The sequence below is a fragment of the Oncorhynchus kisutch genome, linkage group LG28, assembly GCF_002021735.2.
Source record: "Oncorhynchus kisutch isolate 150728-3 linkage group LG28, Okis_V2, whole genome shotgun sequence".
Lineage (NCBI taxonomy): Eukaryota > Metazoa > Chordata > Actinopteri > Salmoniformes > Salmonidae > Oncorhynchus > Oncorhynchus kisutch.
Genome location: NC_034201.2, coordinates 9122379 through 9145455, shown reverse-complemented (window position 1 = coordinate 9145455; position 23077 = coordinate 9122379). Strand labels below are relative to the sequence as shown.

General features: G+C 40.9%; 3 protein-coding genes across 4 annotated transcripts; 2 read left to right on the top strand and 1 right to left on the bottom strand.

Moving 5' to 3' along the window:
* The first annotated feature begins 5477 nt into the window (after positions 1-5477).
* LOC109872920 (U4/U6.U5 tri-snRNP-associated protein 1) lies at positions 5478-14441 on the top strand. Its single transcript, XM_020464345.2, has 20 exons — positions 5478-6285; positions 6440-6494; positions 6583-6638; positions 7520-7646; positions 7786-7888; positions 8013-8090; positions 8354-8453; positions 8567-8709; positions 8814-9020; positions 9218-9321; positions 9406-9539; positions 9652-9809; positions 9963-10130; positions 10339-10449; positions 12282-12369; positions 12505-12595; positions 12818-12953; positions 13079-13168; positions 13768-13889; positions 14126-14441. The coding sequence occupies exons 1-20, from the start codon at positions 6024-6026 to the stop codon at positions 14142-14144; spliced, it is 2352 nt and encodes a 783-aa protein (XP_020319934.1). The 5' UTR covers positions 5478-6023; the 3' UTR covers positions 14145-14441.
* Positions 6173-21805, bottom strand: LOC109872844 (guanine nucleotide-binding protein G(I)/G(S)/G(O) subunit gamma-3-like). 2 transcript variants are annotated; one of them, XR_004205957.1, is made up of 5 exons: positions 21570-21802; positions 18818-18917; positions 15482-18692; positions 12262-12353; positions 6173-10523 (listed from the first exon to the last, which is right to left on the bottom strand). XR_004205957.1 is itself a non-coding variant. In XM_020464204.2 (3 exons), the coding sequence occupies exons 2-3, from the start codon at positions 18914-18916 to the stop codon at positions 18564-18566; spliced, it is 228 nt and encodes a 75-aa protein (XP_020319793.1). In that variant the 5' UTR covers position 18917; positions 21570-21805; the 3' UTR covers positions 17113-18563. The 2 variants fall into 2 exon arrangements, 1 of the variants encoding a protein (XP_020319793.1); XM_020464204.2 differs by lacking the exons at positions 6173-10523; positions 12262-12353 and having other exon boundaries at positions 17113-18692; positions 21570-21805.
* banf1 (barrier to autointegration nuclear assembly factor 1) lies at positions 15114-17462 on the top strand. Its single transcript, XM_031807778.1, has 3 exons — positions 15114-15588; positions 15831-15988; positions 16338-17462. The coding sequence occupies exons 2-3, from the start codon at positions 15863-15865 to the stop codon at positions 16482-16484; spliced, it is 273 nt and encodes a 90-aa protein (XP_031663638.1). The 5' UTR covers positions 15114-15588; positions 15831-15862; the 3' UTR covers positions 16485-17462.
* Positions 21806-23077: the final 1272 nt, after the last annotated feature.

Here is a 23077-nt window from a genome sequence, read left to right as displayed (position 1 = left end):
TTGCATCGTCTATGGACCTGTTGGGGCGGTATGCAAACTGAAGTGGGTCTAGGGTGGCAGGTAAGGTGGAGGTGATATGATCCTTGACTAGTCTCATGATGACAGAAGTGAGTGCTAGTAGTCTTTTAGTTCAGTTATCTTTGCCTTCTTGGGTACAGGAACAATGGTGGCCATCTTGAAGCATGTGGGGACAGCAGACTCGGATAGGGAAAGATTGAATATGTCCGTAAACACACCAGCCAGCTGGTGTGTTTCAGAGCACATGCTCTGAGGACGCGGCTAGTGATGCCGTCTGGGCCAGCAGCCTTGCGAGGGTTAACACGTTTAAATGTCTTACTTACGTCGCTTGTTTGATTGCCTTGCGGAGGGAATAACTATACTGTTTATATTCGTCCATATTCCCAGTCCTTTTTCCATGGTTAAATGCGGTGGTTCCTGCTTTCAGTTTTGCGTGAATGCCGCCATCCATCCACAGTTTCTGGTTAGGGTAGGTTATAATAGTCACAGTGGGTACAACATCTCCAATGCACTTCCTTATAAACTCACTCACAGAGTCAGCCTATAGATCAATGTTATTCTCTGAGGCTGTCTTGAACATTTCCCAGTCCGCGTGATCAGCGTGGATTCTGATTGGTTAGACCAGCCTTGAATGGTTCTAGTCACGGGTACATCCTGTTTGAGTTTCTTCCTATAAGACGGTAGGAGCTAGATGGAGTCATGGTCGTATTTTCCGAAGGGAGGGCGAGGGAGGGCCTTGTATGCATCACAGAAGTTAGAGTAGCTGTGATCAAGTGTATTGCCCACGCGAATGCTGCAATCAATATGCTGATAGAATTTAGGTAGCCTTGTTCTCAAATTTGGTTTGTTAAAATCCCCAGCTACAATAAATGCAGCCTCAGCATATATGGTTTCCAGTTTACATAGAGTCCAGTGAAGTTCCTTGAGTGCTGTCGTGGTGTCTGCTTGAGGGGGTATGTACATAGCTGTGACGATAACTGACAAGAATTCTCTTAGGAGATAATATGGCCGACATTTGATTGTAAGGAATTCTAGGTCGGGTGAGCAGAAGGACTTGAGTTCCTGTATGTTGTTATGATTACACCATGAGTCATTAATCATGAAGCATACACCCCCTGACCTTATTCTTCCCAGAGAGGTGTTTATGTTTGTTTGCGTGAAGCATGAAGAAGCCCGGTGGCTAAACCGACTACGATAACGTATCTCGAGAGAGCCTTGTTTCTTTGAAACAGAGAATGTTACAATCTCTGATACCTCTCTGGAAGGCAACCCTTGCTCTAATTTCGTCTACCTTGTTGTCAAGAGACTGGACATTGGCGAGTAGTATACTTGGAAGCGATGGGCGGTGTTCACGCCTACGGAGCCTGACCAGGATGCCGCTCCGTCTGCCTCTTCTACGGCGACATTGTTTTGGGTCGGCTTCTGGGATTAGATCCACTGTCCTGGGTGTTGGTCCGAACAAAGGATCCGCTTCGGGAAAGTGGTATTCCTAGTCGTAATGTTGGTAAGTTGACGTCGCTCTTATATCCAGTAGTCCTTCCCAACTGTATGTAATAACACTTTTTTCTGGGATTTTCTGGGCTAACAATGTAAGAAATAATACATAAAAAAATAAAAAATACTGCATAGTTTCCTAAGGACTCGAAGCGAGGCGACCATCTCTGTCGGTGCCATCTTGTTAGCCATCACGTTCTCTGGTCTAATGTAAAATTTTGTTAGCGAGTCCTCTTAAGCACTCTGGCCTTGGAGGTTGATTCGTCATGTTGACACGAACTCTGAGCTCACTTAGGCATGGCTACTGACTGGGCACAAGTTTGCATGAAACACAATTCTCATTTTGAAGGCTAAAATCACATTGCTATCTTCACAACAATATTCTCATATTTAATCATATAATTTGTACAACATTTAGATGTAAATCTGATATATACAAGTGTGAAAGCTCTTAAAGTTGTTTCCGTTATAATGTGTTTCCTATCATTTTAATGACAATCCCAACATAGACATTAATTTTCCATATTCCATCTCTCATCCAACATTTGGATGTTGAAATATATTGTCCCAGTGTCCATTGTTTGATGTTGAAGTTTTTGGTGGCAAGAGTCTCTCTGTAACAAAGGGATTTTTACCTTCTTGATACTGCAGGGCAAGAGAGAGAAAGTTTATGACCGGCTGTTAAGTCATAAAACTGTCCCAACTCCTCCCCCCTCTCCTCTCTTGTGGGAGAGTGATGGTCTGGCTATCTATCAGCCATTGCCAGTTGATCTGGCACCTTTGATCCTCACCAAGGGGAGAGGGTCATGACAGAAGTGATGTCAATGTCTATTTAGATTTTGAAAAAGCATATGATACAATGTGCAGCATGGTCCACTGATTTAATTGAATGGAATTAGTGTGAGATTATAAACTGGGTGGTTCGAGCCCTGAATGCTGATTGGCTGACAGGTATGACAAAACATTTATTTGTACTGCTCTAATTACATTGGTAACCAGTTTATAATAGCAATAAGCCGCATCGGGGGTTTGTGTTATATTGCAGATATACAGTTGAAGTCAGACGTTTACATACACTTAGGTTGGAGTCATTAAAACTCGTTTTTCAACCACTCCACAAATTTCTTGTTAACAAACTATAGTTTTGGCAAGTCGGTTAGGACATCTACATTGTGCATGACACAAGTCATTTTTCCAACAATTGTTTACAGACAGATTATTTAACCTATAATTCACTGTATCACAATTCCAGTGGGTCAGAAGTTTACATACACTAAGTTGACTGTGCCTTTAAACAGCTTGGAAAATTCCAGAAAATGATGTCATGGCTAATTTACATTATTTTTGTCAATTGGCGGTGTACCTGTGGATGTGTTTCAAGGCCTACCTTCAAACTCAGCGCCTCTTTGCTTGACATCATGGGAAAATCGAAAGAAATCAGCCAAGACCTACAAAACATTGTAGACCTCCACAAGTCTGGTTCATCCTTGTGAGCAATTTCCAAATGCCTGAAGATACCACGTTCATCTGTACAAACAATAGTGCGCAAGTATAAACACCATGGGACCATGCAGCCGTCATACCGCTCAGGAAGGAGACGCGTTCGGTCTCCTAGAGAGGAACGTACTTTGGTGCTAAAAGTGCAAATCAATCCCAGAACAGAAAAGGACCTTGTGAAGATGCTGGAGGAAACAGGTACAAAAGTATCTATGTCCACAGTAAAACGAGTCCTATATCGACATAACTGACAACTGACAAGATAACTGACATGGTAAAACTATGTTGTTCTGCCCCTGAACAAGGCAGTTAACCCACTGTTCCTAGGCCCTCATTGAAAATATGAATTTGTTCTGAACTGACTTGCCTAGTTAAATAAAGTAAAGGTAAAACAAATAAAATGTAAAACCTGAAAGGCCGCTCAGCTTTACTTGGCTCATCGCGCTCTAGTGATTCCTTGTGGCGGGCCGGGCTCCTGCAGGCTGACACTGTCGTCAGTTGAGCGGCGTTTCTTCCGACACATTGGTGCAGCTGCCTTCCGGGTTAAGCGGGCGGGTGTTAAGGAGTGAGGTTTGGCAGGTCATGTTTTGGAGGACGCATGACTCAACCTTCGCCTCTCCCAATCCCGTTGGTGAGTTGCAGCGATGAGACAAGATTGTAATTGGGGAGAAAAGGGGGTAAAATACAAAAAAAAATAAGTGTTTTGGCCCATAGATTGGACAAAGAATATAGGAATATGGACTCAGAGAAATAGTTATAGGGCCATCTGTGGCAATAGGAAACGTGCCACCATGGTTTTATACAAGACCACATGTTGATCTGAGCCTGACAGAAGTAAATAAACAGTGGTGTGGAGATGATAACATAGGAACAATAGTGGATCGATATATTAGTAATCAGTTTTATTCTTGTCTTGCGGTGTATACGGATTGTTCAAAGGATCCCATGAATGGGAAGACAGGAGCAGATGTATTTTTTCCTGAGTTTGATATTAATCTATGCAAAGAGATTAACAAATTATTTCCATGTATATTCAACAGGAATTGTTGTGATAATTGTTGTATGCAGAGAGGAGGTGCAACATAGAAGAGTAGTAATATGTTGGGACTCTGCATCAGTTTTGTGTAGTTAAAGATCTGGAAAGTCAGAACATGAGGATTTATGGTTAGAAATAATGATGCTATTGTTGGGGTTACAAAGAAATGTTATTGAAATTCAGTTCTGTTGGATTCCTCCTCATACAGGTGTTTATGGAAATGATATAGTAGATATGTTAGCAAAAATATCAGTGAAAAATAATATTGTGGATATACAGGTGCAGTTGGGTGGAGGGGAAATTAAAACATTGATTCTGAAAAACGGATTCGATTGCTGTCAGATAATGGGAACAGAAGGGAGGAGGTTATGTTGTGTGGGATGAGATTATGGCATACAGGTTTGAATTCCTCTTTAAAATTGATAGGGAAACATGATATTGGATTGTGTAATGGCTGTATGGTATAGGAAACGGTTGAACATGTATTATTATTTTGTGAAATGTGTGATGTAGAAAGGGAGAGGTTGTTTGACGGGGTCAGATAGGTTGCACGGGAATGGGGAGTGGTTGGTGTTTTGGGTGGGGGTAATAGGAGTAGTGAGGTTTGAAGGGAATTATTTTATTTGATTAGAAATTCGGGGTTAGTTTAGGAAGAGAATTTAGTGGTATAGATAGGTAGTTGTCGGCCAGTACAGTACGTGGCGATGTATGCACCAGTCAGTTTGTTGTGATTCGTCAATAAAACTTAAAGAAGAAGAACGAGGTCAAATCATGACTTCAGTGCTCTTCAGGTCGGAGCTCAAGAAAGAGGCCCGAGTGAGAGATATACTGATTGGATACTTTACCTACGAGAGAAATAAGCTGAAACAATTTTATGTAATTAATTTCATTATTCCTTTGGCCAAATTTCATATTCACAAATGTACATTTACAAACAAAACATCACATTTTCTTACCTTACAAAAATACATTGAACTGTATTTTAAGACAATTAAATACTCTGCTAACAAATAAAGCTGTTAGAAATATAAGTGTATGTATGTCTCTTAAGGTCCTTGTGTAATGTGATATTGTAACCCCTAGCCCAATTGTACTTTGTATATTATTTATATATACTTGTGTTCCCCCATGTACTTACTGTATTGATTTGTTGTTAATAAAAATAAAAATAAATACAAAATACAGAGGCCCGAGTTCCTGACTTCCTTTCAAAACGGTTTTTCCCAGTCGGAGCTCGTTCTTTTTTCCGAGTTCCCAGTTTACTTGAACGCACTGAAAGCATTTGCTTTCAAGAAAACTGGTAAATCGAGGTGAAATCATGACGTCAGTGCTCTTCAGGTCAGAAAGAGGCCCCGATTTGGAATTCCGAGTTTGATGATAGTTCATAACGATTTTTCGCAGTAGGAGCTTGTTGTTCATTTTTCGATTTTTATTTTATTTTCTAATATCGATGCAGCATTCAAAACAAATAGTAACTCGGAACTTGGAATCTCCGACTTCAGTGTGTTCAAAACAACTGGGAAAAAATCGATTTGAACAGTAATCCAACTCGGAATTCGGGCCTCTTTCCAGAGCTCCCACTTTCCGACCTGAGTATCAATTACGTTATGCTTTGACCTCGTATGTTTCCGTGTTCCCAGTTGTTTTGAATGCAGCATAAAACCAAGGATGTGACGTTTCATATGACACCAGACATAAATCCCAAAAGGTCTTAACAACAAGTCGTCCATTCGTTTCCAGTGTGTTTTTTAGTTGTTATTCACTCATACGTAAAGACTAGCTTAAAACATTTGTTGGAGATTGCACCAAGATGGGGGTTGACTAGCAAGCATTTTAATTATAGTTCAACGTTTTCCCTCTAGCCAGCTAACGTTGTCGCTGGCACGTTAGTTGCACAGACCGGTAAATTGGTGGTACTTCTTTTAAACTAGTTAACGTTAGACATCACTTTGTAGTTGTACAGCACATAACAAGGAAGATGGGGTCGTCGAAGAAACATAAGGAGAAAGGGCGTGATAAGGATGCAGAAGAGCGTCACCGCGAACACAAAAAACACCGTCACAAGGAGCGGGACAAGGAACGAAATGTCACCCGAGAGAGGGAGAAGAGGAAACGGTCCAGATCGAAGGAAAGGAGCGGACGGGGTTCCGAGAGAGAAGGTCGCAGTAAAGGCGAAAGGAGTGCTGGGGAGCCTCGCGTAAAGAAAGAAAAAGTGGAGGCCGGATATCAAGAGAGTCCAGGTAAATGCAGGCAAATATCCTGGCTTAAACAATTACATACATACATAATTAGAACCAGTCAGTGCGCAATACACTCATATAGTCTGCAGGTATGATATTGAAGATGCTATCTTTTCTCCTGTGTTTTTCACTTCAATTGTAAATTTCCTTTTAGGAATTGGACCACAGTCTGCAAGTGGAGATGCCTCACTTAGCATTGAAGAGACAAAGTAAGTGACGGACATTGAATGATGGTGCCCTGATGATGGTGTAAGTAAATTCTGAATAACTTTCTAACCTGCCTGCCTTTCTTAACAGCAAGCTGAGGGCCAAGCTTGGTCTGAAGCCTCTGGAAATGACTGACACAACTAAAGGTGAGAAACTTGAGCCATATGGGGTCTCTGGTTAGAACTAGAACATGGCTGCAAACACGTAAAAGATGCATCCTCAGCCCTCAAATGAAGTGGACTCTTCTGATGCATTATGATGTTTGGTGAATTGACACTTGCAGGGCGAGGGAAGAATTAATTCATTTTAAATGGGCCGCCCTTGACTGGAAATTTGTCACTCGTTAGTCCCACAGTTGTGTTTTCAGTCGTAATGGAACCGGTAGCTGGTGTTTTTAAATTTTTATATGAGCTATAGTTCATTATGATTGCATTTCATATCTTGGCTAGAAGATAACGCATCAGCAGACATCGAATGCTGGCCATCTGATATCAGGTAAATCGAAAATTACAGTGTAGAAGTGTGATGTCAGGGAAAGTTGTATGCACTAGCTAATGTTTCCAAAAGCTAACCAAACAAAAACATAACTTTTACGATGTATGTTAGTGCCGTCATGTGCATTAGTAGCACAATTTCTAATTTATTTACATTTGTTTTTACTTACACTTGCATGTTGACTTCTCCATGTTGGAGTTAAGTTTCGGATGACTTTTCTTAGTGGATGTGCAATCATCGCAAATTGAATTATGGGGTGTTTCAGGCCCCGGAGTGAACAGAATTGTACACTCGCAAACTTGATAAAAAAACGGGGGCTGAGGGGCTTATGTTGCCAACTTCACTTGCTTGGCTAATTGTTTGGAACAACGGCAAAGATGGCCGTGGGGATTCCACCCAAAGGCTTAAGGTGAGGGTAAGTGGAGTAGGCTGTGTCTTTTGTGTTTGAAATGCAGCCCATAGTCTATAGTAGTGACATCATGTATGAAAGTGTGGCTGATCGTGATTGGCTCACCCATGTCTGCTGCCCCAGAGCTCGGTACGAAGGAGCAGCCAATGGTTGCGGAGACGATCAATCCTGTGTACATCAAACAGCAGAACGAGATGAGGGAGAAACTGGCGGCTATGAAGGAGAAGAGGCTCCTCAATAAGAAACTGGGGTAAGGTCTAACTGCAGGAAGGTTTTGTCTGCACATACTCCACCAACATACTCCACCAATTTGCACTACATTGATAAGTGATTTAATGTAACCTTTTTTATTTTCTCTTCCTCGTCCACTTTTTTTTCTTCTACTTCAGGAAAGTGAAGACTTTAGCAGAGGGAGACTGGCTGGACGACACTGTAGCTTGGGTGGAGAGGAGCCGGAAGATGGCCAAAGAGAAAGAACTGGCAGAGAAGAGAGTGAGTAGGGAGGGAACCATGTGGGGAGCAGGAGGGCTGTGAAATGAAGGGAGATGCTTATCTTAGTTATGATTTTGTACTCTGTTTGATTGGTTCCTTTTGATTTCTTTGCTTTCCCTATCAGGCCAAACTTCTGCAGGAGATGGATGAGGAGTTTGGTGTGAGCAATCTGGTGGATGAGGAGTTTGGCCAGACCAAGAAGGTAAAATCTGCTTTCTTGCGTTGAATATCTCACCTGCTCAACTTACGATTGTGAAGACACTGTCTTCTGGTTTGTGTATGAGTGCAGGCTAGATTTCAACCGCATTCAGTGAATCTGTCAGTTTCCCCCCCTATGGAGTTTGAGACCTGTGACACCATGCTTGATGTAGGATGCTTGATGTCTTGATTCTGTGCAGACTGAGTTGTCGCCCTACCTGGTGTTAGAAAATGCCTCTTATGTTATTCTGCTTATCTTTGTTATAGGCCGCTTACAGTTCTCGGGACCTAAAGGGTCTCACTGTGCAGCATAGGATGGAGTCATTTAATGAAGGGGAGACTGTCATCCTCACACTGCAAGACCAAGGTGAGAGGAGGTTGAAATGTTAACATTAACACAGAAATATATCAATGAAGACTATGCCTACACCAGACCCTTATCAAACACCCACACACTTGGCCTTTGTGTGTCTCTTTCAGGTGTGCTTGAAGAGGAGGGTGATGTACTTGTAAACGTGGGTCTAGTGGACAAAGAAAAGGCTGAGAAGAATGTGGAGTTGAAGAAGAAAAAGCCTGATTACAAAGCTTACGAAGAGGACGAGAGTGTCGATGACATGGCTACGGTAAGAAAAGAGTTTGTCTTCTTTTTAGGAAATGCTGTCATGTCGCTCTCATGCTTAATTCAATCTCACTGACCAATGTCCGCCTCTGCACTTATTCTCTGCAGTTCAAGCCGCGCACTGTGCTGGGCAAGTATGATGAGGAGATTGATGGAGAGAAGAAGAAGAGTTTCCAGCTGAGCAAAGGGGGCTGTGCTGAGGGGGAACGGGAACGGGAGCTGCAGGCCATCCGGGAGACCCTGAGGAACCAGGCCCAGTCCCTGGAGATGCCTGCTCTCGCAATTGCCTCAGAGTACTACACACCACAGGAGATGGTGAGGGTTGTGGGGAGGTGCTGCTCTGGAGAGGGCCTGGGAAAGCTGTCTTTTGGATATGGTTTCTCTCAGGTTTCATGTGTAAATGTGTCTACTTTTGAATGCTGTGTTTTTTTTTTTTATAGATTTGTTCACACACAATATGAGCTCTCATTAATGGTTGTTCACACAGATTCTTACTACTTTTGTTGTTAAAGGTGGGCTTTAAGAAGACCAAGCAGCGCGTCAGGAAGATCAGGAAGAAGGCGTTGCCTGACGAGCTCCAACTAGACGACACGCGCAACACCGACTTCGGCTCCAGGTTCTGCTCCTCTCCGCTTCAAGTGGAATATGACAGATGAGCCACCTTAGTTTCAGTCTGACTCTTTCTCTGTCTCTCCTTCAGGGTTCGGGGTCGGGGTCGCAGGCAGTTGGATGAGGGCCAGGAGGTGTCAAAGGAGGGTGTCATCATACCGGGACTAGATGTACCCCAACAGTCTGATGACATCAGGATGGCAGACATGGACATCAGTGACGATGGTGAGGGAGACATCTGTTAGTGGTTTAGTGATGAGCGAAACAAATGTATGGTTCACTCATGTCTGGTTTTGTTTAATATTATGACAACACTTACACTTTACTCTTCCTTCAGAGGACTTCATCCCCACTGAGCCAGCTGTGCTGGAGGAGGACGAGGCAGAGCAAGATCTGCAGAAGCAGCTGGAGAAGCAGAGGAAGCTCAAACAGAAGCAGCTGGAGAAGCAGAGGAAACTCAAACAGAAGCAGCTGCTCCAAGACTCTGGGGAAAAGGTGTGAGCATTGGTGTGGCAAAAGATTCTATCCTGTGTATTGATCCCTAATTTGATGACTGAAAACTGCAATATTGTGTAGATTACCATCAAAACTTTGCTATTAAATCACCAATAAGTGGTTAAACATTGCTCTCACTCTCTTGTGCTTCAGGTGGCAGAGCAGGTCCCATGGCTTGCAAGAGTGGACGGCAGTGACGACGAAGACAACAAGAACAACCTGAACATTGTATTTAACGCCACCTCTGAGTTCTGCAGAACTCTGGGTGACATCCCCACCTACGGTCTGTCAGGAAACAGAGAGGACCAGGAGGATATCATGGTGGGTACATTTTAAGAGATGGGAAATAGCTAATTGGTAAGAAAATGTATATATCATTAGAATTGGCACATAATCACATCATAAACAAGGAAACTGTTACAATTGTATTCTAGTGTGCTCAGTAGAGAGACTTGACATATCCATGAGCTCTGTTGTGTGTTTGCACTTGAACACACTATGGTTTGAGTCTGTATCCTTCTGTTTCTAGGATTTCGAACAGGAGGCGGCGAGAGATGGGGCCGGAGGATCAGACTCGGATGAGGATGAGAACGTTGGCTGGAGCATCGTCAACGTGGATGAGGAACAGAAGCAGCCTGATGTGAGTGTCATCCTCCTGCCTTGTTGTCTCTTCCATTTTTCCATGCATTTACCAGTAGTGCTGGTTGGAGTCCCCTGGTGGGTCATTTACAGAATAACGTACTATGATTAGGGCTGTGGCGATCATTTAATTTTGTCAGCTGGTGATTGTCATGCAAATAACTGCCGGTGTCACTGTAATTGACTATTGGCATAAGCATGTTTAACACTGATGCTGACTTTTGGAACATCTACATTTTAGTCTAATAAATCCATTTAATATAGCCTACAACATCACAATAAATGCATTATTTATTTTAGACCGGTCTAGAGAAACATGATGAAAATGTAGTCTATTTCAGAAGAACAGAATGGCATACTCTGAATTGTCCCTATGTTAGGCCCTGATCTGGCTATACCAAATGGCTGTGGGCTACACTAGTTCATTTAGCAGACAAGATTTGCTTAGAATTCCGTGGTATTCTTTTATAGTATGAAGAATACAATTAAACAAAGCTGAATAAAATAGTGTATTTTCTCCAAACGAGTTGAGGGACTGCGCACATGTGACTATTCTGTGTTGAGCAGTTAACAAAGAACCAGGTACTCCTATATGCTTAATTTAGAGTTATTTATGCAACTTTATATTGTGATACAAATGTTAGGCTATACGTTTTTATACATTCTAAACCTGCATGATGCGACTAATGATCTGCTCTGTTTCTTCTGCAGGCTGCACATACCATCAGTCTAATTCCCATTTTGTCTAGAACTTGATAATATTCTCACCCATCAGACTACTCTTAATTTAATATGGTCTTTACATATAGCCTACTAATAATATGTGTGGAATTATTTTAGATTTGGAATCCCCCCCATATTCATCATTGTTGGGTCAGTGATACTTAAGTTTGTTTTTGGACAATAATTTCCTCCTCCAGTTTAGATGGACGTCATATTCTATTTGTCTTATATTATTAGCCAAAATTATGACTATCCAATCTACTCGTCACATTACGAAGTCTATCTTACATAAGTTCACAAATGCGATGATGCATGAAATGCTTCATTATAAAGGTGCATTTTTATGGTGAAATGTATCTTCCCCAAACGTAACTATATATATATATATGCAACATGAGGCAATTTCAAAGATTTTACTGAGTTACAGTTCATATAAGAAAATCTGTCAAATTTAAATATATTCATTATGCCCTAATCTATAGATTTCAAATGACTGGGTAGGAGTGCAGCCATGGCAGCCAGGCCCAGCCAATCACAATGAGTTTCCCCCCCCCCCCACATAAGGGCTTTATTACAGACAAATACTCCTCTGTTGTGAAATAAATATAGGTGGCCTAGTTTATCGAAAGATGATGGGATTCTCTTTTTAAGAAGCAATCAACTCTGTTTTCTCACACTGTTGCGTAGCCTATAGAAATGTTGAGCAACATGAGCTCATGGGCTCTCATGAAGTGTTTGATTAGATTTTAGATGGCATTTGCATTGTCAAAGAGTGATTAGAGGGACAGTATGACGCCTGAGTACCCGGCAGTTAGGACCTGATTTAGGGACAATAGAGCGCTGAGTACCAGGCCATTAGCGACTAGCCGTTGGTAGGCTACTAATCCATCAGTGGTATCAGTGTGCAGTTTTGGAAAAGCCTAGTTACCTTAAATGGTCACGTGGTATTTGACTGTGCTCTTGACTCGTGACCACTGGTGTGGCGGTAATATGGTCAGCCCTAACCATGATAACCCATAAAAATACACAAGGCTTTCCCATCTGAACTACTGAGGTGAAAATGTTTGTCAGCTGTATGTGCCTTACTCACCTTTTGCTTCCATCTCATAGTTCTCCACAGCATCAACCACCATCCTGGATGAAGAACCCATCGTCAGCTCTGGGCTGGCTGCCGCCTTGGCGCTGTGCAAGAATAAGGGTAAGAGATTGGAGTAGCCCCACTGACAGTATTTGCTTAGTAAAGGACTGTCATGTAATGTTTCTGGTCTATTCCTCTCGTCTCTCTCCTTTACAATTTTCATTATTTCTTTCATACTCTCCTTCTCTCCCTTAGGTCTCTTGGACACTCAAATGCAGAAGATATCCCGTGTCCGTGCTCCTACCGGTGCCCTGCCCAATGATAACTACAGCATTGAGGACAAGATGTGAGTTCCCTGTGCTTTGTGTGCTTATGCTGCCCAAATAATTGCTGCTTGCTCACAGACATTGAAAAAGTTACATCATAAATAAAGTGGCATGTTTTGTGTGTTCCATGTTTTTAGCGCAGTGCCTCGTTAAGTTGCGGATGTAAAATGGAGTCCTAACTGTACTGTATGAAAACCCGTTAGCCCCTCCATCTCTCTGGTCTTGTTTCTCCAATTCTCTAGGACTATAGATGACAAGTACAGTCGGAGGGAGGAATATAGAGGCTTTACCCAGGACTTCAAGGAGAAGGACGCCTACAAGCCTGACGTCAAGATTGAGTATGTGGATGAATCTGGGCGGAAGCTCACTCCCAAAGAGGTAGATTAAATAATCTTCCCTTAACATCATTGACATACAGAATGTTGCTTTTGTCAACTGCTGTTTTGATGTAGGTAAAGGGTGTTCGTTGAGAATATTGCACCCTAATCCTATTCCTTTTCTAGGCTTTCCGGCAGCTCTCACATCGGTTCCATGGGAAGGGGTCTGGCAAGATGAAGACTGAGAGGAGGATGAAAAAGCTGGAAGAGGAAGCGGTATGTCTGACCTTGCTCACTCAAAGATTATTTTAGGTCACTTTTGAAGTGGCAAGCCCTACTTGGTAGGACTGAAATCAGTATTTTTGTCTCTCATTTAAGTTAAAATCTTGGTCTATCTGATACTTTTCATCCAAACTTGCATATGGCTTTCAATTGAATAACACACTTTATTTTCCAGGCCTTACAAGACCATTCAGGTTGCAGGGCTTGCCCAGTTTAGTCTAGACCTGGGACGATAACCAAATATTATCGATACCGATCACTCATCGCAGGCATTTTGCTTATATTTCATTACAATATGTAGCCTATACTAGAGAAATGTGATGTTTTGGAATGAAATCAGTTTGCGGTTGTGGGGGATTGTTAATTGGACAATTGATGGCTGCAACCATCAAACTAGTAGTTTAAATTATCATAAATAAATCTGTGGTGCAGATTAATGTTCTAAAATGGTTGTTCTATTTATCCCTAATGCATCAATTCAGGCAATTTATCGCACTATGGATTTTTGTTCATATGGCCCAGCTCTACTTTAGTCTAGTCAGTGGTTTGACCGAGGATGTATTTAAATTGATCCCCCACCTGTCTCTTATCAGCTGCTGAAGAAGATGAGCAGTAGTGATACCCCTCTAGGAACGGTCGCTTTGCTTCAGGAGAAACAGAAGTCACAAAAAACACCTTACATTGTTCTGAGTGGGAGTGGGAAGAGCATGAATGCGTGAGTATTTTACAAACCTCTTTCTTTGTCCTCTTTCACCCTGCCTTAGATGTATGTATTTCTAGTTTAATTATAGTGGAGGTGTTTGAGAATGACAGAGCAGCTCAGAATATTTCATTTCAGTATTTAATTTAAAGGAGAATGTGACCTGCATAGATTATGTAACTAATTATTACTCACACTACTGTATGTTTCCCTCTCAATATGTTTGGCCTGTATTCCTCCTCTTTCCTCAGAAACAACATCACCAAATAGATGTGGTTGTGAAGAGGGATCTGACCAGTGAGGATGCAGGCTGTGCACCGTTAGACACACAAACACAGACTGAGATGTTTTACATTTGATTTTCCTTGTTGGATAAAATCAAGTAGCTGCATATTGCTGTTGTGTGTAAAGAAAGTAGAGTTTTTGCTTTTGATCCTGGATTTATGTAAACAAGGATTGTTATTTACATACAGTAAAGATTTGACATGAATTATTGTTCCTTTTTTTATTTCCCAAATGTATTTGTTTTCGGGGCAAATTAAACCATTGAAATTGCAAGGTGCTGAAGTTGGGGCAGCATTGTGTGTAGATTATTTCATGTGAGTCGGGTAAGGTTTAATATGTATCCTCTGTCTCTCCCACTTTAACACACTTGTACAGCACACAACACATGCACTGAATAAATTATTTCAAAGATTTTGGTAGAAATAACAAAGCATTGATTCATTATTGACAGATGCCATTAACCAAAATCTTTATGTAAGTCACACAGACATACACACACATTCCCAAATGGGCCCCTTGCTTAGACCCTACACTGTAGTCTATGCACTTGTGGAGATCAAAGAGAATTTGACAACACCAATCAAATATAGAGAAGATATCAACAATATGTGTATCTTTTGAAAGCTGAATATTAAACATTGAAATGCTCTTGAGATAAATTTGGAAGATGATTATTAGAAGTAGGTCTAAATTACACGTGGGAAAGTGGCAAATCCACATTTACGAACCAGAGTTTTTGATTCAAACCTGAGTTGCAAAATTAAATAACGGAAGCGGAAATAACATAACGGCGGGATAAGGAAGTGTTATCGGAATTTATGAAAACCATTTATCACATACACAACCGGTGCGGTAACTACCGTCTACTCTTCGTGGTTGGAAAAGGTCACGAAACCGTGTACGACAAGAAACAAGGTAGCTTATACACCACTATGCGACTCGAATAGTTGTAATATTCTAAACTTCTACGCTTGCTTTAAATCTGATTGGTGGCACGGGAGACTAGCTATAATATATCCATAGAAGCAGACCGCACACGTTAGATCCGTCAGCTCAGGCTAGTTAGCTAGCACACAATCACCATTAGCAAACATTGAATAGTCATGTGAGTTTCAGTTCAATTGTCTGATCCAAACACGTTTCTACGTAGCTAGAAGCTAGTTATTTCTGACGTAGCAAGCGTTTTATCACTAGAAGCTAGCTGGTTACACTTTTGCTTGCTAAATGGCTAACTAGCTAGCTCAAGTGAAGCTGTTGGGCGCGGAGTTTGAGAGCTCCAAAAATAGTGCTCCTACTGTGGCTATGTATATTAGCAAACTCACAATGTAGCTTTGCGTGGATTACACGGTGGTCCTGGTCAAGTTAGCATACAAGGAGTATTTGTTTCCCACAAACAACATGGAAAGGTTTTGGTTTCAGTTTGGAACTGGTAAGACACAGGTCATGCTAGGGCACTCCCATTATGATTTATGCAAACTGTGGCACTGCTGTTTGTCATGTTCACCCGGTATGTCCTGTTTAATATACGTTAGAAACACCTAGCAACACCATATATTGGCGTAGATCAAGTGTGTGCCTCAACTGTTTAAAACTAAAAGCAGTAGATAAAAGGTGCAATAACCTCCAATTGTGGTGAATTACTTCATTTTCTATTCTGTTCCTTGTGTGAAGGTACTCTAGGTGATCACTGACAGAAAGCAGCCATGTCGTCAACATCCCAGAAACACAAAGAGTTTGTGGCAGAACCCATGGGGGAGAAGTTAGTGAATGCACTTGCTGGCATTGGAGAGGTGCTTGGCAAGAGACTGGAGGAGAAGGGCTTCGACAAGGTGATGCAGAGTTTACTTAACTTTGGAACTTTAATCAATCGATTTAATATATTTCTAAAGCCCATTTTTACATCAGCAGATGCAGATGTCACAAAGTCCTTATACAGAAACCCAGCCTAAAACCCAAAGCGCAAACAATGCAGATAGGCATGGTGACTAGGGTTAAACTCTCTAAAAAGAAAGGAACCTAGAGGAACCAGGCTCTGAGGGGTGGCCAGTCCTCTTCTGGCTGTGCCGATGGACATAAGAGATAATGGAACTTTGTTTTGTATATTAATTTTACCTAGTGGTTAGTGTGTCTATGTTCTCTTTTTTTCCCCCCTCAATTCTCACTTATGTACTCCCATAGGCTTACGTGGTCCTGGGTCAGTTCCTAGTGCTGAAGAAGGATGAGGAGCTATTCCGGGACTGGCTGAAAGATACATGCGGGGCCAATGTCAAACAGCAGGGCGATTGCTACGGCTGCCTGCGTGAGTGGTGCGATTCTTTCCTGTAGAGAAGCTATTTTATCCAGTTTCAGTTTTTCCAATTTCTAAATCCCAAACATCCATTTACCTCTACTGTGGTCTCACATCAACTTACACCTCATATGGACTCTCACTGCACATGAGGAAGTTAAGCAAAGTCTGAAGTCGTAAGACCCAGTTATTTTTTTAACTATAGTCTTATAGACTTAAGAATGCTTTTAAAATCAGTAAGACATACTTTGCTGCAGTCACCCATGGGGTTGTTACACCCAACTGTGTAGCTCTGTAATGCTGACCTTTTCTATGATTCAAATCTTTGGCTGCACAGAAACGTTGGGAATGAGCTCATTTTGGTTTTCCAGCAATGTGTTATTTCAATTTGTTCTCTGTCAAAGGAAAACTTTTATCAACACGGTCCCTTCACATAACTAATGTTTGTACTCATCTCCAACTGACTGTTTGCCCGTGCATTTATTTAAATTAACTTATAATAGAATTTTAAACCATTTTAGATACCAGATAGCTTTAACATCTGTAGTTAAAATGTCAAGATGTTACTGTTCATTTTTACAAAACAGAGTTCACAGGAAACACTAAGGTGTAATTGCTCCATGTTATCTTGTGTTTGTTTTTGTCAAAGTTGAAGAGATGCCTCAATGTTGTAATATTTTTTTATTTTTTACGATCTACTTAAGTTAGCTACCACAAATCACCCAATTTTCACACACAAAATGAAAGCCTAAAGTAAACCCACGAAAAGGAGCACTGTTGTTCCAGGAAGTAATTTCTAGGCATGCGCGTGTTGCTTGCTAACGTTTAATTGCTGAATGATGGTTTTTCTGAAATACTGGTTCATGTTTTTGTGTTTTGACTGTGAAAGCATATTAGTTTTTATATTTTTCTTTTGAAATGAACAAAACCAACTGCAAGATCTGGACAATTCTGGGTTTGTTTTGTTTTTGCCATTTTTTGGGGGGGAAATAAAATCACAAATGAAATGCAAACTTGTTTTTGGTGACGGTGTTTATTTTAGTCTTTGATTACCGACGTCTCCTTTTATTCAGAGCTCTTTATTTTGAAGAAATATAAACAGTTAAGGTCTACATTGTAACATTGATCTTAAGAGTGATAATATTCCTAAGCATCCTTAAAGACTGGTCTCGAAATATACCTCTTAGTTAATGCTATTGTCATAAAGGCATAACTTATTTATTATTAGGCTCCCACTTGACAAATTTAAACCGCTTTTATCATTTATCCAGGCTGTATCACAACCGGCTGTGATTGGGAGTCCCATAGGGCGGCACACAATTCGCCCAGCGTCGTCCGGGTTTGGCCGCTGTAGGCCGACATTGTAAATAAGAATTTGTTCTTAACTGACTTGCCTAGTTTAAATAAATAAACATCATTGATCATTTATTGGGAACCTCTCTTTTTGGATCACTGATCCTGTGTTAAGGCAGCTTACCACTTGTACACACCAGTGGAATTATTTGGGTCAGTGTGTATTGCCTTGTCCTCTTAATACCCTCTTACTGGGCGGCAGGTAGCCTAGCCTTTCGGTTGCTTGATCAAATCCCCAAGGTAAAAATCCGTCTTTCTGCCCCTGAACAAGGCAGTTAACCCACTGTTCCTAGGCAGTCATTGTAAATAAGAATTTGTTCTTAACTGACTTGCCTAGTTAAATGAAGATTCAATTACTGATCCAGTGGCACCTACATTTCTGCATTAAAAAAGGGACATCCAGGACTGTCTGTCGCACACAAACTATTTAACAAAGGCTGATTAGGGCAGGCAATGGATATTTACCATGAAGTGTGTTTTAAAAATGACAAATAATTCAAATTTGTTTTGTCACCCCTCCATCATCCATCTTGCCTATTGAGTTGATTTGAGAAATGAGCTATTTCATGTTGCATAATGTATTTACAGTATATCCACTTGTATGTTTTTCTTCAGGTTCAACATTGTTAGCTTTCTTGGTGTGTTTAGGTGTGTTTTAGATGTGTATTTGTTTTGAAAGGCTATCATGACTCCTTATGTTAATGGTTACGTATTGTTTGCATTTTTGTCTGGACATTGTATTTCACAACATCCTGTGGCTTGTCTCAAAGGAGTGCACAGAAGAGCTTCTTCTCCCTGAATGGATTCTCTGAGATGGGCACAGGGGTGATGAGGGGGTCTTCAATCGCGTGGTTATCACAGTATGCCATCAGGTCTGCAGCCGCCTTTGATACCTGAGGGTGGCAAGTAGTGGTAATTAAGACTGGAAATGAAGGTGTGGGCATACACCAAAGGCATTAAGGCACGTGCAATGTGCCCCCTCAGTTTCAATGGGCATGATGCCTCGTCCGAGGCTTACCTTGATCCTGCAAAAACTGGCTTCAATCTTCAATTGCTCCACCAGCTTCCTGGCTTGGCCGACACTCATGGTGCTGTTCACTGGGGTGTCTCCTTTCATCCTGTCAAGAGAGCCAAGAATAAATATGGCACATAATTGACACAAACACATTCAATTATTTGTTTCAGAAAAAAGACCACTGACGGCTGGAAAGGCAGATGTACATCAGGGTGCATCACATTAAAACATTGCACTGCATTCATTCTAGGTAGCTTACATTTCTATTCTTATCAGATTCTTATCAGTGAAAATATATGAATCACTGACTGCATCCAATTCCACTCCCTCCTAAATTTGACACACTTTTTTAGCTCATTTACTTCAATCTTCCTCTGCTCTCCTTCCATCTCCAGGGACCAATGGTGTAATTTACTACTTCCTTGCCACTCAGGACTCCCTAGTGGCGCAGCTGTCTAAGGCACTGCATTTCACTACTAGAGGTGTCACTACAGACCCTGGTTCGATTCCAGGCTGTATCACAGCCGGCCGTGATTGGGAGTCCCATAGGGCAGTGCACAATTGGCCCAGCATCGGGGTTAGGGGAAGGTGTGGCCGTGGTAGGCCGTCATTGTAAAATAAGAATTTGTTCTTATTAACTGACTTAACTGACCCCCTAGATAAAGGTTAAATAAATAAAAATTTAAAAGCTTTCTGCCCAAGAAAAACAATCTCCTCTATATATAATAACAATCAGTTTTTATACTGAACAAAAATATAAACACAACATGTTGGTCCCATGTTTCTCGAGCTGAAATAAAAGATCCCAGAAATGTTCCATATGCACACAAATATTATTTCTCTCAAATGATGTGCATAAATTGGTTTGCATTTCTCCTTTGCTAAGATAATCCATCCACCTGACAGGTGTGGCACATCAAGAAACTGATTAAACAGCATGATCTTTTTACAGGTGCACCTTGTGCTGGGGACAATAAAAGGCTTCTCTAAAATGTGCAGTTTTGTCACACAACACAATGCCACAGATGTCTCAAGTTTTGAGGGAGTGTGCAGTTGGCATGCTGACTGCAGGAATGTCCACCATACTTGTTGCCAGAGAATTCAATGTTAATTTATCTACCATAAGCCGCCTCCAACGTCATTTTAGAGAATTCCCACCCCTACCTACATGTACAAATTATCTCGACTAACTTGTACCCCCTGTATATAGCCTCGTTATTGTTATTTTATGGTGTTAATTTTGACTTTATTTTATTTAGTAAATATTTTCGTAACTCTATTTCTTGAACTGCATTGTTGGTTAAGGGCTTGTAATTAAGCATTTCACGGAAATACTGTTGTATTCGGCACATGTGACAAATAAAATTTGATTTGATTTGAACTCAATAAAATCGTTTAAATTGTTGCATGCATCTTCACAAGCTGTAGGACAATTCATAATGTGTACATGGATGATTGGTTTAATTGTCAGTGTACAATTTATTTGCTATACAGATAGTCATCTTAAGTCGGTTAAAGATGCAATCTCAAACTTTTGTAAAATTTCAGCCAGTAGTTTTGAAAGTGGTGGTCACGAGCCAAACGTGGTCTCCGTTTTTCGTGTACTATGTCATCCAATTGTGTACTATGTCATCCATTTCGTATGATATGTTACCAATTTTGCCATTTGTATGATATCATACGAATGTAACATTTTGTGGGATATGTTTTGAATCCAATTCGTTAAATATATGTTATGAATTTGGATCCCAGAGGGCATCTTTAATATGTGTATATGTACTGGCTGAAAGATAAGTGCTTTTTATAGAATATGTGGACCACCAAGAGTACAATACACGTATGTTCAGAGACCATGTATGATTTTCTCTACCATTACCACTCTAGCTGTAATCTATGAATAATGTAAAATAGGTTATATTCTATTTATTTTATCATGGGTTTGTCTGTCATTATGTGTTCAAGCAGACAGGACTATGATCCCAATGGCAGGACAATCTCTAGAGCTTATAGAAAGTATAGAAACAGCCCCTTATTCTTGTTGAAAACAAATAGTTTTAGGTCAGGATGATGGGATTTTGTAGATATATTTGATATGGACAGTTATTTATGGGACCTCATTTGACGGGAACACACCAATTGAATGGCTCAGGCAGCCAAAAAAACTGGGCCAAATGCACAAATGCGTCAACACAAAGATCTAGATGTATGTGAATATCATCAAATCACATCCACATCAAATATGCGAAGGCTATAAGCACACCACTGCCTGGTTAATACACATCAAGTTGAAGGGACAGTACACCACTGCCTGGTTAATACAAATCAAGTTGAAGGGACAGTACACCACTGCCTGGTTAATACACATCAAGTTGAAGGGACAGTACACCACTGCCTGGTTAATACACATCAAGTTGAAGGGACAGTACACCACTGCCTGGTTAATACAAATCAAGTTGAAGGGACAGTACACCACTGCCTGGTTAATACACATCAAGTTGAAGGGACAGTACACCACTGCCTGGTTAATACAAATCAAGTTGAAGTGACAGTACACCACTGCCTGGTTAATACACATCAAGTTGAAGTGACAGTACACAGAAAGTTCAACAGGAAACAAATAATGAATGGACAAGAAGTGTGAAGAGAAATCGCTAACTGGAGAAAGAGAGAGGCAAAAACACCAGTCCATTCTGGGCCTCTCCCGCTCCTCTGATTATTCCTTCCCTTCATCACCTCTTGTCATCCTCTCCCTTACCCTTGTTGTATTCCTCTTCTGGTGCTCTCCCTCCACTTCTCTCTCTCCCTCCCTCCCTCTCTCTCTCCCTCTATCTGCCCGTATTAGGTATTTTAGTGTAACTGAACCCCACCCCTCATGTATGCTACACCGTTCTGGTAAACAGTCCTGTGCCCTGAAATTCTGTTATAATGAACATCAGACTCCTAGTACATGCATAAGAACCCCCTCTGCAGTGAGTGGAACCTTCCGGGCAAAGGGAGGAGGGCTCCATTGGAATCGATTTTCTTCTGCGAGCTGGATCATACCATCTCTACATGAAAAGAAAGGGGAATGAGGTGGATAGGAGTCTCACAGATGAAATAATTGACATAACAAAATATGAACATGATGTTGTGTCCAGGCCAAATACAATATTCACAATCATTGATGTGCACTGTTAGAATTTATATTATTTATTAGTAACTCTCTACCTCTCTCTTCTGTTGCCATGGGAACTGCTGCAGTCTCTGGGCTCTTTGACTTTTACCTTCTATCATCATACTGCCCTCAATGGTCTCTCCCACCTTGGCAAGAGATATTTGTAGTCCACCCTACCAACCCTGCCCATCACTTGCCCCTTCTTTTCTCCACCCTTCCTCCCTTTCCCATCACGCCTCTCATGTTACAGTCTCTATCTCAATCTATTAAATTGGAGAGAATAGAAGATGTGAACAAGGACCACGGCATGGATAATATTTCTTAGAATGTTGAATTCAGTTTTATAAGAATTTCTATGAGCTGTTAGGCATATGCTATGGTTTTGACCACGTTATTTTTATTTTACCTTTATTTAACTCGACCTCATGGATTATCTTCCCTAATCGAATCTATTTTATCTTTCTAATTTGAAATGTCTACATCCATTCTCATGAATGACAATTTTCATGGGTTACATACTGATGGTGTGAAATTATATCAACTTCAACCTCTGTGCACCCTTTGCACACGAACGAGTCGGTTTTGCTCTTGAAGTTTGTCCTCTCGTCCGTATCTTATTTGGAGTTTGGCTGTAGTTTATGCATTTTTAGAAAGTAGTTACCTAGCTACAATAAATAGAAGTGTGTATCATAAATATTATACGATGTTTAACTTTGAATAATGACAATTATGTGTATGTACATTATTTATCTATAGTGCTTTAGGTACTATAGACGAAAAGGTGATTATAAGGATGTTGCACATTTCGATGCATTCTTGCCAATCCCTTGCACTTGCCTTGCGCGAGTTAGCCATTTTTTTCCCATGTAGCTGGCTACAACGTTAGCATGCTACCTTTATATGTGTATTGCTATAAAGGTTTTAATATGTCAACTGAATCCTAGATCATATAAAATAAATGACATATATGGGTAGCTACCACTGTCATTCATGATAATTTTGAAATGTTGTTATCTTTACGAAAATGTTGAAGCTAGCTAGCCAGCAGCAGATGAGTCTTCTATTATAGGGGCTCTGGTTAGCAGCAGCATAGTTACACTATACATTGC

Excerpts from the sequence above, each read along its gene's own strand:
- LOC109872844 (XM_020464204.2), bottom strand. The coding sequence starts at position 18,916 with ATGAAAGGAGACACCCCAGTGAACAGCACCATGAGTGTCGGCCAAGCC. Across the intron at positions 18,693-18,817 it reads CCAGTTTTTGCAGGATCAAG|GTATCAAAGGCGGCTGCAGA; the intron begins GTAAGCCTCGGA and ends TGCCACCCTCAG.
- LOC109872920 (XM_020464345.2), top strand. The coding sequence starts at position 6,024 with ATGGGGTCGTCGAAGAAACATAAGGAGAAAGGGCGTGATAAGGATGCA. Across the intron at positions 9,322-9,405 it reads AACACCGACTTCGGCTCCAG|GGTTCGGGGTCGGGGTCGCA; the intron begins GTTCTGCTCCTC and ends TCTCTCCTTCAG. Across the intron at positions 10,131-10,338 it reads AGGACCAGGAGGATATCATG|GATTTCGAACAGGAGGCGGC; the intron begins GTGGGTACATTT and ends TTCTGTTTCTAG.
- banf1 (XM_031807778.1), top strand. The coding sequence starts at position 15,863 with ATGTCGTCAACATCCCAGAAACACAAAGAGTTTGTGGCAGAACCCATG. Across the intron at positions 15,989-16,337 it reads AGGAGAAGGGCTTCGACAAG|GCTTACGTGGTCCTGGGTCA; the intron begins GTGATGCAGAGT and ends GTACTCCCATAG.